At 43.2% G+C, this 22,069-nt stretch overlaps 3 protein-coding genes across 3 annotated transcripts; 1 reads left to right on the forward strand and 2 right to left on the reverse strand.

Moving 5' to 3' along the window:
• Positions 1 to 492: 492 nt before the first annotated feature.
• LOC133888680 (stem-specific protein TSJT1-like) lies at positions 493 to 1,901 on the reverse strand. Its single transcript, XM_062329010.1, has 3 exons — positions 1,588 to 1,901; positions 1,225 to 1,468; positions 493 to 1,099 (listed from the first exon to the last, which is right to left on the reverse strand). The coding sequence occupies exons 1-3, from the start codon at positions 1,794 to 1,796 to the stop codon at positions 785 to 787; spliced, it is 768 nt and encodes a 255-aa protein (XP_062184994.1). The 5' UTR covers positions 1,797 to 1,901; the 3' UTR covers positions 493 to 784.
• A 10,652-nt stretch (positions 1,902 to 12,553) lies between these two features.
• On the forward strand, positions 12,554 to 14,783 carry LOC133889810 (E3 ubiquitin-protein ligase AIRP2-like). Its single transcript, XM_062330286.1, has 6 exons — positions 12,554 to 12,897; positions 13,199 to 13,349; positions 13,442 to 13,508; positions 13,587 to 13,824; positions 14,257 to 14,458; positions 14,539 to 14,783. The coding sequence occupies exons 1-6, from the start codon at positions 12,818 to 12,820 to the stop codon at positions 14,566 to 14,568; spliced, it is 768 nt and encodes a 255-aa protein (XP_062186270.1). The 5' UTR covers positions 12,554 to 12,817; the 3' UTR covers positions 14,569 to 14,783.
• A 550-nt stretch (positions 14,784 to 15,333) lies between these two features.
• On the reverse strand, positions 15,334 to 18,546 carry LOC133888474 (tetraspanin-19-like). Its single transcript, XM_062328744.1, has 6 exons — positions 18,112 to 18,546; positions 17,088 to 17,187; positions 16,654 to 16,734; positions 16,467 to 16,571; positions 15,772 to 15,966; positions 15,334 to 15,693 (listed from the first exon to the last, which is right to left on the reverse strand). The coding sequence occupies exons 1-5, from the start codon at positions 18,270 to 18,272 to the stop codon at positions 15,784 to 15,786; spliced, it is 630 nt and encodes a 209-aa protein (XP_062184728.1). The 5' UTR covers positions 18,273 to 18,546; the 3' UTR covers positions 15,334 to 15,693; positions 15,772 to 15,783.
• Positions 18,547 to 22,069: the final 3,523 nt, after the last annotated feature.

Raw genomic sequence — 22,069 nt, forward strand, 5'->3', positions numbered from 1 at the left:
GGACTACTTGTGTTTTGATCAGCAGAAACCATGTCAGGCACGCCCTTGTCCAAAGGCCCATACCATATCATATCATAAACTACATTATCCTTGGTGATTACGTGTTCCATACGGAGCAGCGGCTGCCGTATGACCGGAAGATCTGCAAACCTCAATCATCTGAGATGTCCATCGAATTTCTTTGGAATTTTTGTTGCCGCTCAAACCCCAACATCAATTTCCAATCGAAAATAGACCTTCCCATACAAAACTAAAAATTAATCAAAAACCGAGAAGAACTGCCGTGCACACTGCAAGACATGCACACAGGCAGAGTGCGGACCGCAAATGTTGCTGCAGCCATTTCCAATTCGTTCGTCCGGTAGAATGGAATCCAAGCTTCCCGCAGCACGCAACTGACCAGCGGCCGGAGCTCTGGCCTCCAAGTAGGTGTAGATCCTAATATATCAGAGAAATGCAAAGCTCGTATGCACAAAGCAAAACGTGCGCAAGTTTTCAAGCAAACTCTTAGTATTATTCATCATGTTGAACAACCAAGTCCACAAGCCACAGGCGCCAGAAAATGTACAATATTGGCATGGCGAAAGAGGGAGGAAAAGAAGAACAAGACAAAGGCAGGCGTGTGCTTCTACGCTGCAGCACTAGCCTATGTTAATCTGCTCTGAGACCCTGGGGGAAGCACAGCCGAGAGATTGAGACAGCAGGACACGGGCGACGGCGGAGGCCGCGGTCGGACATGGTAGAAGAGCACTGAGTAGCGGCAGTAGCATCATGACTTGACTGACTAGATGGCGTCGTCCCATGCGGCCCAGTTGGTGGCGCTGCCGACGCGCGGCATGGAGTTGATCTTGGTGAAGGTGTCGACCTTGAAGTTGGCGCCGCACATGACGCCCTCGCTGTCCACCCGAGGCATCGCCTTGAGCCGGTTCATCGGGTGCTCGAAGCTCTTGAGCCCGCCCTCGCTGTGGAACATGCACCCCACGGGGAAGGGCGCGTACGACTTGCCGCAACCGCGCTTCACGATCTCCCGGTCGTCGCAGATCACCACCGACCCGTCCGCCGCGATGCCCCAGTACAGCGGCACGCCGCCGTCGGCGCACTGCGCATTCAAGGAATCCACTCCACTGGTTAGTTAGTACGTGGATTCGTGTGACTGCGGCACTTTGCGTTAGCGAGCAACCAGCAGCAACGTGCGCTTCATCAATTTGCGGGACTCGTACATACCAAGGCAGCGAAGACGGCGCCGGACTTGTTGTCGAAGACGACGAATGCGAACGAGCCGACGAGGTCCTTGACGACCTGGTCGGCGGGGTATGGCCCGCGGTCGCGCAGGGTGCGGTAGGCCTCGATGACGAGCAGCGCCTCGTTGGTGGACTTGTTGCACAGCCCGTACTGACGGATCAGGCCGCTGAGGTTGTCCAGCCGCCCCAGGAACACGCAGTAGATGTCGTCCAGACCACAGAACATCCTGCACACAGCACAATTGGAATTCAGTCCACCACTCTGTCTGAAATCGCAGCTTTTGGTTGCCATCGCAGCTTCCTTTCTTTGTCTGAAGCTGCAGTCGCAGTGGTAGTTTGAAGTTACCTCTGGTAGCCGGAGGCGGGAAGGGCGCGCGCGCCGACGCAGGCGAGCGCGGCGCCACCCCCGAAGGAGGTGGAGAAGGCATCCGCGGGGTTCGTGGCGTGGAAGTCCCTGAGGATCTCCTCGGGACTCTTGGGCTTGGCCGCGCCGGCCCGGGGGCTGTTCAGCTCCTGGGGCGCGTGCGCCACCTGCTTCTGGAAGATGGCCAACATCCTCGACTGGATTTCTCAGTGAACCACCAGCGGCCGCTGCTGCTCCAGTAGAAGAGAAGAGGGATGCGTATGCGTGTCGGATTGGGAAAGGAATAGAGCTTGGGATAGAGATGCGCGGGTCCTTTTATAGCGCGAGCGTGAAGGAAATATCCGTGGATCTGAAGATTGAAGAAGAAGCGTGTCTGCTTGCTTCATTTTCTGCGAGTGCGTGCGTGCTGACGTGGGCCGGATAAAGCCGGCAAGGATAAGATCATCACGTAGGAGTAATACCGGCGGCTGCTGACGTGACACCAGTACTACTCCTACTACTCGGCCCGGCTGCTTCCAATTGGGAAATCCCCTGCTCGGTGACTTGTTGCACCCGAGATCTTCTCCTTTCAGCACTGCTGGTTTTTTACTTGTTTATGGAGGCCACGATCCTATGTCTCTTCTCCTCCTCCTTACCAAGAGGAGCATGTGCGCTAGCTTGATCCACCTTGAGCTCCATCCTTCCTAGCTTTTGGCCTTTTGGTTTCATGGTTGTTTGCGTTCTTTTCTTCTCTTGCGATGTGTTGGGTTCACATGATGCAAACCCATCAGTTGTTGAGGCATCGACACGCGAAGATTTTATTTAATCCATGCCACCCAAAAACATACTGTATGTCCAGTTAAATCGAGCCGTCGTTTCTGTCTGAGGATTGTGGAATATCTGGGGGAGGCAGGGTCACCGGTGGAGGTGGTGGGCAAAAACGGGTGCCGTGGCGGGGCTTTTCTGTGGGCAGCCGCCGTGGGTTTGGTAGGAGCTCATCATAGCGCTGCACCACACGGATCCACGCGAAGCGAGTGAACACGACGTGCCACGCAGACGTGTATCTAGGATGAAAAGTAAAATGCTAAAACTCGAAATTCTGTAGATTGTTTTGGAACTTTTTCGACTGCAGAGGTCGGGAGCGATATATCGAAAAAAGGAAAATAAAAGCAATAAAACTATACGAAAACAATAGCGAAAATGATTTATGCCACTTTCTATCGTTCTCAGGTTTTTCTGTTTTTTACTGGAAATTTCCGATAATAATTCTCGAAACATACCTCCCGTCAATCCGTCACGTGTCCCATCAGCGGATACTCAACATCTACACCCAAGAGGTTAGCATTTCCACTTACCATATTAGCACGTACTAGGACGTCACCCATACCTCACCGACGAGTGGCTGCAGCAGGGGCAAGGTCTAATCTCCGGCGAGCGGCAATGATGGGAACCTACCCTTCTCTATATGTGCGCTGCCAGGAGTAGTGGTAGCAAGGTTGTGCCAACTTCTCCTCTTTTCGTCCTCCACTCCTTCTCATCCAGATAATTTCTCTTTTATATAGGCCCGGGGATGAAGAAATCAAAACCGGCTCATCGAGATTTGGGGCAAAACGGCTAGAGCTCAATCCAATTGATTTTAAGATGGTTTGAAGTGAATTTAGATCAAGATAAATTTGAGTTTTAGTTGGGGATTGGTTAGGCCATCTCCAACGGAGTCTCCAAATTTGAGAATTCTAGTGCTACAGTGTTTTGCGGTATACTGTAGTACTAGAAATCCATCTCCAACAGATACTCTATCCAGTGATACAGTACTGCTACAGTGTTAGGGATAGGGGATACTGTAATAGTATTTTGAGGATAAAGATTTGAGGTAGCTATTGGAGATGGTCTTAAGGATGATGTTTTGAAGCTTGACTCGTTAGAGATAAAAGGGGAGGGGATTGGGCATATAGGAGATAGAGGTGTCTCGGGTGAAAACAGATAAAGGTGATAGCTGGGGCGACTCGACTAGAGGTTGGGGAAGGAAAGCTTAAATCATGGGTCGGATCAAGCTGGTGATAGAAAAAAGGGCGAAGGTGCCCTAGGCCCATGCAAAGCAATGAGAAGAAAGCAAGAAAACGTGCTGCCCAGACAAGAAAATAATTCACATGCTGACTTAGGCTGGACTGAGGAGAAAAGGGCAAGTGGGGAAAGCCTTGCGCAGGCGTATGAAGAAATGAGAAGGTAGGAGTGGACTATTGCTTCGGGCCAAAAGGGATATAGGCCGCCATTTTTCTCTAATTTATCTTTTCTCCTTTATTTATTTATATTACTATATATATATATATATATGTATATAGGTTGCCCAAATATCGTTATACAACACAACTATAAAGATCTCACCTATTTATTATGTATTTATATGACTGTAATTGAGTATGTAGAAACTCATGTTAGATTGTTATTTCAGTTCTGAATTATCAATTTACGATCGATACCAGCATATTTTCGTCTTGATAATATCGTTTTTATTTTCTCGTATTATTGATATCGTATTCATTTTCAGTATTATTATTATTAACTTAATAAAAAAATGTGAAACTAACAGTGGTTTAAGTATGTTTCATGTTTTCGAACCGTTTTGATCGCTACATGTATCAGAGGTAAAAAAAAAAAAAAAAGCGCGGTAAAAGAAAAAGTGGATCCGCTGCAGACGTCTGGGTCCGCGCGGTTGGTCCCCTCTCCTCTGCTCTCCGGATAAGGATAAGGTTGGGGACACGTCACCGTGCGTCGGACCGGGCGATAAGGGCCGTCTGTTTTTCATTTCCCCGCGCAGTTGGGCCGGACTTCCCGGGACGCGCCGCGCCACCAACGTGATCTCACGTGTCCAGCTCGCCCACCGCTCACCTTTTCCTTTCTAACCCATGACCAACACCGATAATTAATTTGCTACTAGCTCCGTAGAAGACGTCCGTTCGGAAGGGACGACCTATATGTTTATCCTGTATAAATACATTATCTATTCCCTCCCGAGTTCTCAATCTTCTATACTCTACTGCTCAGTACTCATCTTCTCAAGTCACACGTCACTAGTACTAACCGACATGTCTAATTGTTAACGTGAGCTTGTGACCTGTGTTAGCTTAGGTATTGAATCATGAAGCGCGACTTGGCATGTCGGTATCGCTAATTTTGACAGATCAGTGCACAATCTATATTTCCCGAGACAGAGGGGTATGTCAGATGCCTTTTCTTTTTTTCTTTTCCTTAGCGCAGTTGGACTATCCTGAACTTGAATCACAGCTTATTCAAATGGCTACCTATACCTATCGAAACTTCTGGTTTTATCACATCGGAACTTCTGATTTTATCATAACTCACACTCTGAAAACGACGATAACTTTTGATGTCAAAGTCTGATTTTAGAGATTTTGAACTTAAAAAAAAAAATCAGAGGGCTACATGTGCCTATTGAATTTATGATTAAAACACATTTTATCAAAGCTATGAATACTTTGAAGAAGATTCAGACATTTTCACCCATTTTCTAAAACTTAATTCTCTAAGATTAAACTAGGAACTGCATGGAGCATGCCAAACACCACTAAGGTTTGGCTAAAACCACTTTTCACCACTATGATTGATAACACAAAGTGTTAGATCTAAAACACCTTTTAGATACATTGAACTTCTAAAACGAACTCTCAACACAAATTCATCCTCACACTTTGCACACGTTTTGAACACTTGACACAATAATCGAGCAACACTTTCAACAGTCCCTCTTGATAATACGGGTATCAATTATATAACCCAGTCTCCCATCAAACTCCTTGAGACCGGTAAAACTAGAAAAACAATTCAAGTTATATCTTTGCCTTGAGCAATCCCGTCGAACTTGACGAATACATCATCCATGCCTCGATGTTTTTCATAGCTCTTCAAGACTCATCATCAACTCCTCTTCTTTTGATGACGATAATCATCCTCACTTCTATTTTGATCTTCGCGTGATCTTCAGAAAGCTTGATGAAGTTCACTTGATTGCTTCCCATGCGCTAAGCATGAAAGACTTATCTTTTCTCATCATCTTCATCCAGTTCACTATTTAGGCATGAACCACAAACATCAAGTACACAAGTTAGACACTAAGCTTGTCTTAATCTTGCTCTTCCAACTTAGCATATTGAATATCTCAATTCAACCCATGACTTCTTATGAAACCTAATCCAAACTTACCATCAAACACAAAGCACATGGGTTAGTCATAAAATCTAATTGACAATCTCATACTTTTAGTTACTTGATCTCCATAAGTAACTTAGCATTCATGCTTGTTGTCAATCTTTTTAAATTTCTCATTCATCTCATGAGCATCACTAAAGCTCAATGACAATGATATATTTCTTTTGATCTTATGATATTCTTCAACGAATCCATTATTCATTTCTTATGCATCTTCTATGGAATAATCATAACAATAATTTTTAACATAATTGTTATTCCATATGTATTATTATCACTTAACTGAGCATCACTTAGAGTTCATTCATCTTGATGCATATCTCTCTTCTATGCATCATATATGAAACAACGTACTAACAATTCTCGATAATATTATTAGTTCATAGGTATTATCATTAATTACTAAAATCATACTTAAGGGCTAGATGCATTTTCAGAGCACCCCAAAAGGAACCTTCTTCTCCTCAGCCATTTTATTTCGGATTAAGAAGATAGGAAAGCACATTTCTCTCTATAAGAATATTGTGTTTTTAGGTGTGAAGTGGGAGAGATGAGATGTGATGATTGATGTTTTGAATAATGCTACATTAGCGTCTTGGATTTGGATCTTTTTTTATTATTTCAAAATAGTGAAAAAGTCAAATAAGAGGTGTTAAGTTTTTATTCTGGCATCGAGCTATTTTGCTGCAGGACCTCCTCTACAATATTATCACCGTAGTAGAGTTTAACCACTAAATTCGGGATGGATTGGTGTGGTTCCTCTACGCCTATGACACTATAATATCGAATCATGAACGAGAAAAGGCATGAGAGAAATATTGGTTAGTAATTGTGAAGCTCTAATTCTTAATTAGAAGGGACACCAAATGATTCTGCCCTCCCTATCTATTTATGGAAGGGTAGAGCTTTTTGTTTTGTTTTTTGATCTTTTTATCAAAGAGTTGAACAATAAAGATAGATGGCAAGTGTCTGATCGATTTGATCATGTCGTGTAGTAATAAAGTTAAAATCATTCGTTCTTTAGGATGCCTTGGGTGCATATATCACTACACTTCTATTTGACATCTATTTAAATGACTTATCTTGTCGCTACCTTATTATATTTTCATACTTCTGTCGCTCCATCCCTATATGAGTGGAGAACTCATCGTTATCTCGGTTGTGCTACCGGAGGCTTTAGAAAAGTTAGAGGAGAGAGCACTCATTTTGAGATAGGTTTACTACTTATATGCTTTCCGTAATTATCTTCTTCGTACTTGGCTACCCAATGTTTACTGTAGATAACTGGTACACAAAAGTTCCGTCCTTGTTGGTCCTCTTGTACTAGAGAAAGATCCTCTCAATGCATTAACGTACGCCCACACTAAATATGGACGAACTATTTCACGACGCACTGAACCTAGCTAACGTACCGCATCAATGGGCCAAAGAGACCAACCCTATCACGTGTAAACCAAGCTCTTAAGCTTTTGTTTCTTTTTGACTGTTTATCAAGGACCGACTATGAAGACGTCAATGTTGCACGCGTAGCGTACTCGTACAAGTTGTGAATAGTCACTAGTACGAGTATACTGCATGCGTAGCGTATTCGCGCGTACTAGTGACTTGGCTTCCCATTGGATGTTGATGTACAACCATTTTGTCATCTGCCACCCGGACTTTTCATTTGTTCTAGATAAGCTCACGTTTGAATTTTCATTCGTTCGAGAAAGTGAGCACAGGCTCACATTCCTTGCACTAAGCCACCCCGCGGTCGCTCTCAACACATCTGTCGTGTTTATCAAAGGTTGTTCGTTTGACTTGTTTCTGTACCAGTTGGACACATGCGTGTCTATGTCTATTATTTGCCGCTGGAAATGTACAACTTTGGAGTTATTCTAAATGGTAATGCATCAAAGTCACGTTCAATGTTACAGTGTGCTCTTTGAATTTTCGTGACGGTTTTTCGGGCAGCATATGTCGTTTCATCGTGTCGCTTTGGTTTTCGAAAGTAGTGTGGCCAGTGGCCAGGCAGACCGAGGGAGCTGATGGGATGAGGACTTGTTATCTCGGTAAGCAAAGATCAATGTGCTCATATTTGTAAAAATAATTATATATATTCTTGACTTCTCAACGTTCTATTGATTTAGTGATCGGAAGTTGTACTTAATTTGTCTTAAAAAAAAAGAAACATCAGTGAAATTCGATGTTTTTAATGTGGCATGAGCGGGAAACACATGGACTGGGTTTCTCGGAGTGATGGGCCATATGTTTAGACTTGACGGAGTTTACGCCGAATCTGTCAACTTAATAATGGGTCCTCTCAAGTTCGAAAGTACCGGGCTTCTATCTGCCCAAGCGTTCTCCCCAACAAAGAAAAGATAGCCCAAAGCCCAGTAGGACCTCTGAAAACCAGCGACCTAAAATGGCTTGGGCTTTTCTAAAATTAGAATAGCTCTAAAAAGTATTTAGAAAAGGACAGCCCAAAATTGCTTCACCCGTCTGTCAGTCATCGGAGATTCGAGAGTTCACTGGTCTGGTCTGTTGTTGGTTGGTCGGCGTCGACGTGTTCGTGACCATAAGTCGCCGGCGCCGGCAAGAGCGGAGCTGCTCTCGTCCCTCCACATCGCGTCGCGGCCATTAGAAAAAAAATGGACGGGTTATTCTTTTTAGAGTTAAAAATGGATGGGCTATGGGTTGATGCTACATTATCAACTTGATAGGATCGATTTCTTACTCCAACTGTTACGTGCATGGAGATCACAGATCAGCGTGGCACTTGCGTCGAATAGGCAATAGGCAAAATATAACACGCAAGCAAAAAATAATAATTCTAATTTTAGTTGAGATGTCTACCTGATACACGATTTTAGAAGTTGATCAAAACGTATACGTATCGAACCAATATATATATACGACTCAGATATAAGTTTAAAGTATAAATAGTTTCTCTTTCACTAACATAATTTTAATCTTATTCTAATTTTATGTGTTTGGTAGCTAATGACAATAACCTCGTAAAAAATAAAAAGATTATTTTTAATCAAATATTATCATAATAAAATTACAATAATACTAGCCACGCTATATTAGTATGGGTGACCTTGTTAGCTATATGCACGCCAACTCTGTACCCCTGTGACGAATCTGCGATGTACATAGAAACAGACTTACTAGAGATTTCACGCTTGGCCGGTTTATAAGTCGTACGTTCCAAAATCCTCACACGTGCGATAAAGACCAGTTCGTATGTACATATGTGTGCCCTCTGTTCAATGAAAATGCCAGCTAGCTACATCAAACGCCCGAGCCAGCGGCGGATCCACCAGCGAGGGATCTGGAGCCCCTACCCCGTCACAATTAAGAGTAGTCTTTGATATAATTTTTGGATATGAAAAAAAAGAGAAGAATTGGGGGAGAAGAGAAGAAAAAAAAAAGGATGAGTAATGAGAGCCGTATTTCTATACTGTGGATCCGCCACTGCTCTGCTCGAGCGGCACCGCGAGAGAATACACGTACTATAATAAAGATAAGTCACGATTACTCCTCGCCACGTCAGAAGAGTCGGATCCACTAGAGTGGCAGGGGTAGCAATGCAGATCAAGCTGAGCCTGCTGCAGGGCGGCCAACCTACAGCAGAGCAAGCACAAAACCGGCCGCTTATTTTTTGACACGGTGATGACCTGCAGTTGTAAGTGATCCACTACTAGAGTCGTCGGCACAAGAAAAGGAAAGGCGCTACCTAAAGTCAACATAGATGATTCAGGACCAGCAAAAGGAACACGGATCGAGCCTTGCATGATTGGATGATTCCAGCAGGTACAGTGCAACCTTTGTGTCTACTCAAGAGAAGACACATATAGTATGGGCACTCGCGAGTTATGACTGACCGTCGTAAGAGAAGACGCATATAGTTCTCAAAGAAATGCTATTTCAGGATTTTTTTTTTAAATAGAGGTTGTTTTAAGTTTTCTAGATGATGTTTTTTTTTCAAATAGCTTCTATTAAAAGTTATTGAAAATTAAAGTTAATTTGAATGAGCATGATGGACTGAGTGGTTTACGCGCTATTAATTGAAAATAAGAGTAAACAAGAGTGACAGATATGTCAAATATCTATATTGATTGTCACATTGTTCTATGTACCAAGACTAAAACGATGTCTAAATAACAATAAAGGTAGTAGTAGTTTGCGCATTTATCACTTGTGACTACCAGAAACGCATCAAAAATAGGACTGTTAATAGGTTGAGTTCTTATATGAATTTAGTTTGGATGGGTGGGAATGGGTTCATGTATCAATCGGGTTAAATTGGGTTGGGTTTTGCTAAAAAGAGGGTTAGGTGGGGTTGGAATGGGTCTAGTTTTTGCGAGTTGCAATGGGTTAGAATCCATGGGTTCATGATTGTGTTTGCGCTTGTGGGTTTGCATGGGACAAAGAGGTAAGCAGTTGAAGACAACGACCATGTCTCGATTGCGGGCAGAGCAACGTTGCGAGGGATGAATCTCCGTTCACGTATCAACGTTGTGACCTTGGCAGATCGCGGCCACCACCAATTTCGTCCCCAATGCTCGTCGGTTTGCACTTGTGGGTCCGCTGCCAGACATTTTTACGACACTCTAGACCAGATGGACGCCACGGATGACCTCTTCATAACCGGTGCGCCTGATTCCACCTCTTCTTAGTCGCCCTTACCCCTCTCCATGCTACTAGCCTGAGCTGCTCACCAAATACTCGTCTACAACGGCATGTCTACATAGAAAATGAATACGCGGCTAGCCTTCATGTCGTCTGGATTGTTGGCTTCCTAGTTAAATCAACGCACATGCAAGAAGCAACGTACGTGAGTTCAAAAGCTGGCTTGCTTGAGATATAATCCAACACGCTGTTGAACATAAACTCGAATCGTTTTAAACAAGCATTCACGTGTCTATCTGAACCAACGTTGGGGCTACCTTGGCCTATATAAAGGAGCGAACACATACATAGAGGAGGTGGCACACAATCATCCTAGTTGTTGCCATGCTGCCTTTCTCATCCACGCACGTAGACGTCAACGCCCACAACAAGAACAGCCGCCGGAGGCCTTGTTGGCCTTTCCCATCTATACGCACACACGCACATCCTCTCCCTCATGCCATACACAACACACACATCCATCCATCTGAGAGAAAGCACATCCATAGTGATAGAAAGATCCCGCACGAGTTCATCGGCCAAAAGTCATCGCTGTCCAAAAGGAAGACCGGTGGCGGCGTCAACCTCATCTTTGTCAAGCCACTGTCACCAATGATGATGTCGTCCGTGAAAACCATGATTTATGGTGAGTAGCAATCATTGAGATTAAAAACAATGGTACTTGCATGTGCGGTGATGGGATCTACGAATCACCTGAGCCATGTAATTACTGCAAGGATTAGTCCCACTCCCATCCATGACATACAATCCGATATTTTTGCCAATGTAAAGATACAGTTTGACCTCGTGCATACACACGGGAGCGATATTTCCTATAAAACAAGCATTATCTATGTGAGAGTGCTAGCCGCAAGGTTGAGGCATGCGTATTCAAAATATATACATCGACATCATGGTCAGGTGTTGAGGTGATCAAGTAGGCCTAAAACACCATCATCTATACAAGCGTCTGTGACCGATGAGGTCAGACAACACTATGGCTAAATACCGATGAGGCTACAGTCACCCTCATTGTTTCACAAGTCTATGACTGATGAGGCTAGACGAAATTATGGCCAAGTGCTGATGAGGCAAGGTCAGTATACTATCAACACGTTCAAAACAGACGGGAATGGATACACCATTGTTGGGCACTGATGAGGCAAGAGCAACTATACATCCATACCCAATGATGGAGGCATACATGACTGGGAATCGACGAAGCGAAAGTCATCCCTTTCATCGTGACACCCGCTTCATATAGCAAATGTGACATGCGTATACCGTGACCAGGTTTCGACGAAACATAACCACCCGTACCACATCTGCAAATACCGACTATTGAATCTGCATCAATCTCCATGCTTATGGCGAGCAATACAAATTCAAAGACGACGACCTCATAGCAGCTTAATCGGAGGTGCTCTGCAGGCTTGCTCTGCAGATGTAATGACGCGCCTAATCAAGCCCTAGGAATCGGTGAACCACGCAATCTCTCCAGTTAAATAATCTTCATAAACATCAACGTAAAAGACATGATAGGCAAACTATCGTGGACTCATATACTCCATATATTCAAAAAGGAATGAATGAAATACATGTTTAGTATATATTTTTGTTCCTTCTCTATTTTTTTCGCCACAAACAGAAGGGACTCCGCCTATTAATTTAACGCCCTTTGGATTAGGTTAGTCTAGTCTAAGTACTACTTGCAAGTTTCACCGGTTTCCTCCTGCCGGCATTTGAAAAGAATTCGCTTTTCAAAATGAATTCATTCAAGCCGCCGTGCACGTCAAAGTCTCTTCCCCTTCCACCTCCGGCCGGGCGGCCGGCCTGTCCACTTCGCCAGCTGACCCCGCTGCTCCAGAGTCGTCGGTGCATAGACCAGGCCTACCTCAGACGTCACTCCACTTCCCTACCTCCCTCGACTCCAAACGACCGAAGCAAAGTCACTGACAATATGTCCCCACCAGATGCCAAACCCCACATGTCATGGAAAAGCAGCCAATCATCTGCCGCTTCGCCGTCCTTATGTGGGTCCCGCGCGTCAGTTGGAGCAGCGCGACCACTTCGTCTCCGCGGGACGCGTGCCCCGTCTCTCCCTCCACCCACGCAACGAATAGAAACAGAAGCGAGCGAGCGAGCGAGCGGAAAGGGGAGGGAGGAAACGCGACCGAGTGGAGGGAAAAGCGGGCGGCACCGCACAGGAGGGAGCAAGCTTTCCGTGGAGTGGAACCTTGTCGCGATCGAGGAGGTTTCACTCACGGGCCGGGGTTGGCGGCTGCCCAGTTCGATGGTGGCACCAGCTGAACCCTGAAGCGGCGGGCGGAGCAGGAGGAGGAGGAGGAGGAAGATGGTCGTGTGCTCCATGCGCAAGTCGTTCAAGGACTCGCTCAAGGTGCTCGAGGCCGACATCCAGCACGCCAACACCCTGTGAGTATCGTATCAGCCACCCCCAAATTTCCCTCCTTTTTGTGTTGTTTCCATCGCAAGCAACCGAAATTTCACACTTGCAGTTGCTGCGTTGCAGTTCGGTTTGGTTTTATTCTTTCACCGCGCTTGCAAATGCTTCCAGTTGCTGAGGAAATTAGGGAAAATAAATTAGGTGGGATGCTGCAGTGGCGGTTGATTAATTAGGAGCTCATGCTGCGCGCATGAGTGACGCTGGTATTTACCGACGATCCGTGCGACGAACTGACCCGTGACATTATGCTGTACTGGCTGAATCCAACAGGGCAGCGGATTTCTCGAGGGACTACGATGGGGCCTCCCTCCAGATGCGGATGTCCTACAGCCCGGCCGCGCACTTCTTCCTTTTCCTTGTGCAGTGGACGGATTGCAGCCTCGCCGGCGCGCTTGGGCTGCTCAGGATTCTAATTTATAAGGTTTGTTTCTGTGGTGTGCAATGTCAGAATTTCACGGCATGTTTTGGGGATATTGCTATGCTACTAAGGATTTCAAGCTGCTTTGTTGGCAGGTTTATGTGGATGGAAGTACCACCATGTCCACTCATGAGAGGAAAGCAAGCATCAGGGAATTTTATGGTAAGTGCTCTGCAAAGAAAAAATACTGGAGATTTTTCTCTCATTTAGACTTGTAATATCGATGCACATTGTTTGCAGCTGTCATATTTCCCTCCCTCGTGCAACTGCACAATGGGATCAGCGACGCTGATGACCGGAGGCAGAAGGCGGTTTGTACAGAGAGGTACAGAAGGAGAGATGAGGATGAGAGCAAGAGGCCAGTTTCTGAGATTGATGTTGAAAGAGAAGAAGAATGTGGGATTTGCATGGAGATGAGCAGCAAGGTGGTGCTACCCAACTGCAGCCATGCTATGTGCATGAAGTGCTACCGTCAATGGTGAGAGCCAAATCCTAGCATCTTTGCAATGCTCTCTGCATCTGGTTGCCAATTTTGTATTTGATTCGTGTCCTCGAAAAAAAGGTGTTTGATTCTTATTAGGCCTAATCCTTCAGATACTTGTCTGGCATTACAAGATTAGTCATCACCTACTCATAGTGTCAGTTTTAGCTGTAAATTCGGTAATTACCTCACATTACAGGAACAGAGTTGATACAGAGAACTTGCAATTACAAGCAGAAGGAATGGCTAAAACTACTTTTTTGACCCAAGGGTCCAATAGGTCCCGCATCAATCAATTTCTGAGTAGCTTCATTGCATGAGCTTTAATGCATCTTTCTCTGTTGTATGATATGAATACATGCGTTCACTGAACTGCCTGCTGCAAAGATATGTCTGTATTCATTGAGCCATGTGCTATCCTGGTTGCAGGCGCTCAAGATCTCAGTCCTGCCCCTTCTGCCGTGATAGCCTGAAAAGAGTAAATTCCGGTGATCTGTGGATGTTCACCGATTGCCGAGATGTGGTTGACATGGCAACGGTGACTAGAGAGAACCTCAGGCGCCTGTTCATGTACATAGAGAAGCTGCCACTCGTTACACCGGATAACATCTTCTATGCCTATGAGTCTCATGTAAAATAGCTCGAGCTTCTCATGATGACTTGCTCAAAATTGTTTTCCGAGGGTGACGCATGGCTTATTGATTCATGCAGAGGATGTTCCTTGTCCTAGGATGTGGCTAACCATGGAGCAGCATGTGGACTTCGACGAGACCTTAAGAGCTCTGATTGAGGTGTAGGGTCTGTTTAGGTTTTGTAAATGTTTGTACATATTTATGATGCAATGAAAGTCTTTAGGGAAAAGCATTGTGTTCTGAAGTATGCAAGCTCTAATGAGATACATTTGGTACATGTATTGGGTTCGAATAATCCCCAAATGCGTTGTACCTTGTATTGGATGCATTTGTGTTTCAAACCATAAGCTTGTCTTTGCTTACAAGTCGGTGCAAAGCTATGATGCTGACATTTTGGTTAGAATGGTAACTCCACCGACTGACAGGATGCCACATCCTGACATGGCTTAAAAATCACTGATGAAGGCATCCAAGCATTTAAACTTGACAGCAAAAGGTAAATAAAAGGAGTCTTATGCAGGTACTAGATTCATGTACTCAGCAGTATAGACATCAAGTATAGCACTGTACCTGTACCTGCGATGAATGCTACTTGAAGTATTTGCATGGAGTAATTCACAGCATAGTGCTATAGTACAGCTTATTAATAGCATGGAGGCCAACACACCACCGTGATGGACTTTGGACCAAACATGTCGGCTGGTGAGAGCAACCAGTGGCTATAAATTAGGCGCAGCGTTCTTGGCGTACCATCAGAACCAAACAACTGAATGCTAAGGCTTTTTCAAGACTTAAGCTGTAGGCAAACAACTATTGCAAGCAGTAGTATGTGCAAACTAGGAAATCAAAACCAGACAAACAGATAAAACATGGATAACGCAGCTGATGGACAAGGAAAGAATCAAGATTTCTTTGTCTTTGGTCAGGGAAGGCACCAGTCATACCCTCATCTCTTTTTGAAACAATTTAGTACAGCATTCTTCCCCTACGTTGTGGGGTTATAAGGGTCAGTTACATGCTACTCAAATATTTGCGCATGTTGAAAGGCCACTCAAAAGTAGCCATTCAGATTCAGCACTGTTCTACTGCTACTGCTACTCCATCATAAGAATCAGCTCTCCATAAGAAAAAAAGTATAATTTTATCATCCTGGCCATAACCCTTGGAACAAAACATGTGGCTGCTCCTTCCGAAGGGCTCGTTGTATGAGATCAGAAAAATCTTACTTGATAACCTGAAAGGGAAAGGTTGCAAGGCTTTACTGAAGGTCAACAAATTGAGAATGAAGCGAGGTGCAGAAGAAAGCACTCACCTTGTCTAAAATTCACACTTTCCATGAATCACTCCTATGAAATAAGTTAGGTTCAACAAAGTCCGGAGCATGTTGGGACTGGTTTCTCAAGAAAGGCAGCCTTGCAGGCACAGTAGCGTCATCATCACTATCATAGCCAATCTCACGGTCAGGCCCAAGAGTCCTAAGTACCATCCCAAGAATGATTGACAACACCTGAAAATAATTGAATATTTTATGTTTACAGAAGGACCACTCATGTTCAAACGTTAAGTATTCTTCTGTTCAAAGAGTAAATTGCAGTCCTCAAATTGAACATAAGCAAAAGTTAAACACATTTATTTTCTTCCCAAAAACAGGGCATCAGCCACTGGTTTAATTTAGGAAATTGAACGGTAATAATGTTAAAACAAATTATTGTACGATTATTGTAGCAGTCATGTTTGGTTGTTTAGTGAAGCAGTCTATATTTCATTTCAGCCAATACCTACTACAGAGTGCCACCATACTTAACTAAGCAAATAAGTGCTCTTCTATCTACACTTTAGCAGAACTTCTACAAAGTTGTATTATTCATATACAAGGTAGAATTTTCAGAAAATGCTCGGTTGGGAAATGGCTATTTCAAGCACTTCAAAACACCTCAACCCTGCTTATGTGCTATGATAGTGTTGCTTCTTTCTTGGTAGCAAATGTAAAAAGCAAATAAATCTTACCTGAGCAGCCACCACTGACAGGCCTACCCATTCACATATCTCAAAATTTGATCTCACAAAGTCCTTAAATATATCGAACTTGCCTGATGGGTCATCTGGGAAATCCTGAAGATTTGGAAATTATCAAATAGCAGATATACAGAACATAACATAAAGTGTCAGAGTTCAACACTGAAGAGCTCATTACCTCCTCCCAGTTGCTATTCAAAAATACATCCACAGTGATTGCACCTTCTAGTATAATAAGCACAAATATGATGAACATATACTACATGTAAGGTTAAGGAAAAATAGCACCTACATCACCAGGTTATACTACACTTGAGGTTATAGAACTCAAAGAATATATAGCTACTGTCTGGAGGTTTCTGTGAATAAGCAGGAGCCTGCACTTTTTTTCAGCTCTAACATTTTTCTTTGTGATTTCTTATTTATAAACAACTATATAAACCAGAAGAATGTAGCTTCTCCGCCTATGTGAAGGACTTGAATAAACGAGTAGCAGCCGCCAAACATCAAAGCACTATAGGCAGTGAGCAGGCAAAAAACATGTGCTGCTACATCGAATTTTTGGGCCGCATATCAAATGCAACTCCGAGTAACAAGCAATTTGAAGGATACACAAGACAGACAGTGGTCGTTCGCAGTTTCAGCAGCAATGTGCCCAGAGCAAGTCAGCAAGCACAGAAAAATCCCCAGGCCGAGAAAAGTATAGATAAACCTGCATGACCAGTGAATTTTCTTAGTAAAACTACCAATTCCATGCTACACATATGCAAGGCACAATTTCTGACATGGTTCTAGCATACTCAATAACCGGAATTAATGGCAAAAACATGTTTAAATCATCATATACACGGCAGCCTGACATCCTAATAGAAGAAAAAACTTGAATGCTTGTCCAATTTGATTATTACTACAGCGTTAAGATGAGGAAAGCGACTGTTCAACATCATCACTATTCAATTGTTTAACATCAGCATCATTCTTTCTATATTCTTCATGAGTGTTCTTGTCCCACCAAGGCACCAATCAACCAACTGTGGATCTCCTTTTCAATTAGGCCATCCGTTGCATCACATCATGCCCCAATCTGACGCCACACTGCAGCCGCCACCTAAATTTCTAGAGTACAATTCCAGAACAACACTGCAAAGCTGATCACGGCGTGCACCGGATAGTACTTTTTTGCCTTGTGCGTCACCAACTGCACCCAAATCTGCTGCGATAGTGGTATGCTGAGCTGAGTATCCTGCCCATCACCCATCCAGAAAGGGTAGCCTTTAACCGCCATAGAAGGAAAAAAAAAAAAAGAGGCGCTTTCGGTGGTGGCCGGGTAGGATTGGTTTGGTTTCTACGCCATTCCCTAATCTCTCATTCTTGCACGGAATCTTCAGTTGCTACATCTAAAGAAAATGCTCCAATGAAACAGTATGCCAATACAGTTTGTTGCAAAATCCGCTTGAAATTAGACGCATTTATTATAGCCAAGAAAAGAACGGATTGGGAAAATAAATCAAGGACGGTAAAGGGGTATGAGAGCTGCAAATCTAGAGCCTAACACCTAGCGCGCGCAGAGAAAGAAAACGGAGATCGAGATCTGTTCCGGGAGGAGGAAAAGGGGGAGCGAGAAGAGGCTGCTGACCAAGGTACCGGGAGACGTTTGTCGAGCTCGGCGACCTCCCTGTACCACGCCCGCAGCATCCAGAGCGCGTAGAGGATGACGGCCATGCCGGCGAGCCCCACGACGGAGTTCACCGCCTTGAGCGCCGTCTGCACGCAGCTACGCACCACCCGCCCCGCCATGCCGCCGCCGTGGCTGACCTGACCAAGCCCAGCACCGACAAGTTGTTCCTCCGCTGGTTCGGCGGTTGCTTACTTTTATTCGGCGAAGCGGTTGTGGACGCAGGCACGCAGCAGCTTGTGTGGGAGAAGGGAAGATCGAGTGGGTGGGTTCGACGTGGTGGCGTGAGATTTTGGAGAAACGAAACCCAACGGGAGTGGATGGGTGGAGCCGTAGCAGGCAGCTCCGGCGTTCAGGCAGCGCATGCAGTTATAGGCGTTCGAAATCAGAGGCATGGCCGGCAGCTCCGGCCAGTAAGGGCACGTTTGGTTGTTTCTTGTGACGTCACATGTTAGTCGTGTCCGCATTTTCTTATATATGTATATAGTATTTGGTTTGATATTATAATTATAGCTTATTAAATTTTCTTATTCTCTTTCTCTATATATTATAGATTCATTTCGTGCCAAATTTTCTTATTCTCCTGCTCCGTACTTTATTTAATCTTACTTATAGTAAAGTTAGACGTCAACCAAATATACTATAAATGTTTGCAGTCACCGGCGAACAGCTTTGCCATTACGCCTGGTATGATGTGTTGATGGCTCAGGATGAATACGTGTTACCTTACCTGTCCAATGAAACAATCGATAGCACACCGTGTGCTATTTTCATTTCATGGTAACTTTTGTGTAAAGCGAGGCATCTCGGAACAAAGATTCAAATTTCACTCCAACGTGTCGCGGAACGTCTAGGTAACGTGGCCTGCTGTGGAAAAATTAAGTGTACGATTTTGAGACATGTTTCGAGTCTTTGCAAAGGAGGTCAACTCCGAAAGAGTCATGATTTGGTATCTACCGCGGAAGAAGGGTGAGGCGGTGAAGTTGGATCAGATACTCTGCAGTGAAGGAGTTACTGTAGAGGATCTATAGTAATATGTAGTGATGAGAAATTTTAACCGTCCGATCTGTGATGAATGTTTCGAATTGACTACTACAGTAAAATACTATAGTACAAAAGGTCCTGCATACTATTGTGATTCACTGTAGCTGCATAAAAAATGATTAATTAATATAAAATAATGTTGCATAAAACATATTTCACTATGTAAACAGTGTTTCTCTGTCTTAAATCTGGCTTAATACAGAGGATTTGGATCAGGTGAAGTTTGTTAGACATCAACCATGTGGTACCCTTGTGTTTTGTAAGGTGAAGGGGTGACGAACGAACACTTCCTGATTTAAGTGGAGAGTGATAGACTAGAGAGTAACATTGTGGGAGTTACTGCCAATAGATAAGGCAGTTTCTTTTAGGGCTTACGTCCCATAGGTTAGAAGAGAAAAAATGCCGCACATCACAGGGATACTCAAATTGTTGCTAGTTTGTGCTATCAATTCCTATAGCCTGATAGAAGAGAGGAAACAAGAAAATAAGTTGCTAATCCTTACATACATACATAAAAGTCTTTAGATGCATACCAAAGAGTTCAGTTTTGACTTACCAAATGAAGTGGCACGTTAGATTTCTTGCCAGGCTTGGTGACCGAGCAAGCAAACTTGCAGGTGAGATTTGGTGATGAGCATTTTGTGTCGAGATCTCTCAGGAGTGCATGTATAGACATCAGGTAACGGCTAACTTGCTCAAATGGCTAGTTGATCAAATTCAAATTCAAAGGCAACAATAGCTGTGAGACTCCTTTATTTTTCCTATGCTGCTATCAAAGGGTTTCTTTTTTCTATTCCTGTGTTTTTAATTCCCATAGGATTGGATAAGCATTTCACCTCCATTCCTGCAATTTTCCTATCATACGTTCCAAATGGGCCTCAAACCTCACCCCCAATGGCAGACCCATCATTATAAGAATGAGTGTACAAAATATTCTATTTTTATTTTGTCTTAAATATGTTTATTCTAGCTTCAAACTTTCATTTCCCTAAAAAATTTACAATATAAAAATAATAATTAATAATCTATTCCTGCGAGACCAATATCTTCAAATAACTAGGACACTTGTAATGCATCATTGCCGTATATCATGATTTCAATATCTTTTCTGCTTAGATATCTTTTAATTAAAAACATCACTCAAAAATCAACATTTAGATAACTTTACACCATTGCACTTTTCTCTAAAAATTATGAACAAGATCACTACTAAAAATTTAATACATTATCATTGCCATATATCATAATTGTTGGTGGAATGGATACTCGCAGCACTAGAGGAACGAGATTGCTGTGGAATGTATCAGCATGCCACTGAAGCTGAGGTACTCGTAACAGATTGCTAGTGTAATAGATCAACATGCCGGTTGTATTTGAATTATATTGTGTTGCAGGGGTCAGGGCCTTATGGATGCCTCGATGGATCGATCTTCCAGAGGCATGTTCTACATTGAAATCAAAGAACTGTTGAATTTTCTTTGTGAGTAGAGATCAAGAAGGTGAACATCGGTGTAATGGGATGGCTCGTGAGCTTGCTCAATTAGCGAAAAGGAGCGTGGGGTCTGCGGTTTTGCGACTAGACGCACCTCTTTGTGTATCCGAGCTCCTCATCAAAGATTGTAATCCTACTACCTTTGATTAATAAAACCCTGGTTCTTAAAAAAAAAATACTTTATTATGTGAATTAGAGAATCTATAGTGGGTTTTATCATATTTTTGCTTTGTCTGAAGTACCATATGTATAATATGTTTGTTTGTTTTAGCTAAGGCTACATGCTTACAATGATAAAATTGTTTTAGATGTTTCAAACTTCATATCTTTTTTGCACGCAATACGGAAACTGATTATCTCAGCATGACTAAAGTAATCTTCAAGACTGATTCGTAAGTTCTCTAACAAGTGTTGATAAGTGGGAATCACCTCTTAACATGCTGACAGAGGCGTGATGATACGGCTCTATCCACCAAGTTCAGATCATGGTGTCTATGATTTACACATACGAATATTTTTCTTGGTTTTATTTATAGACATGTGATAGTTGCATACTTGTAGGCGTGTGTATGTGTAGTAGTGTGTGCATATGCAGGATCTGTAATCGCGAAAAAAAACATTGACAAGCTCCGGCCATGATTTGGTCTGATGGGTACAAAACTTTAGTCTTTCGATTGAAAGATATGCGCATATAATATATAGCATGCTGACCCAACATGGGAGGGGTGGTGAGGAAAGTACAGCCTAGTGGATGCTTGGGATAGTTAGCGAGCTTGTGCTAAACCTACATAATCTGACCGAATTACAATAATATATATGTATTATGCCTACTAGCTGTGATTTTTTTTTTCAAATTTTTGTGTGTGTACATATATACACCAATATCCATATACTGCTCCGCCCCTGCTCGCCCAGTAGACACATGACTAAATCTTTGGTAGGGCGGTGGTGCAGACCAACATATTTTTCATTAGCAAAGCAGCCATACTAATTTTTGTTGGTTTTTTAGATTTATGCTATTATAAATATCACAGTTTTGAAATATACAACTACACTTTCGGTATTTGAAAAGATGTCGTTATATATCTCCTGAAATTAGATCACACCATTACGAATCTTTTGAAATTGGATCCATGCCATAACAAATCTTCGCAAATTGGATCATGCCATTACGAAATGAGCATGAAGACTAATGTAATGGTATGGATCCGTGATATTTATAATAATAAAAATTAAAAAACTCTTTTTGTTAGAGTATATGACACTAAAACTAATGAGTTTTACTATTTTTTGTTAGAGTCAACAATGGGTGAAAGATCTTACTGAACTCAATTAATAAAAGCAGGAATGGATCAATTACATCCTAAGGGCGAGTTAAATAGC

This window comes from Phragmites australis, chromosome 13, assembly GCF_958298935.1.
Source record: "Phragmites australis chromosome 13, lpPhrAust1.1, whole genome shotgun sequence".
NCBI lineage: Eukaryota > Viridiplantae > Streptophyta > Magnoliopsida > Poales > Poaceae > Phragmites > Phragmites australis.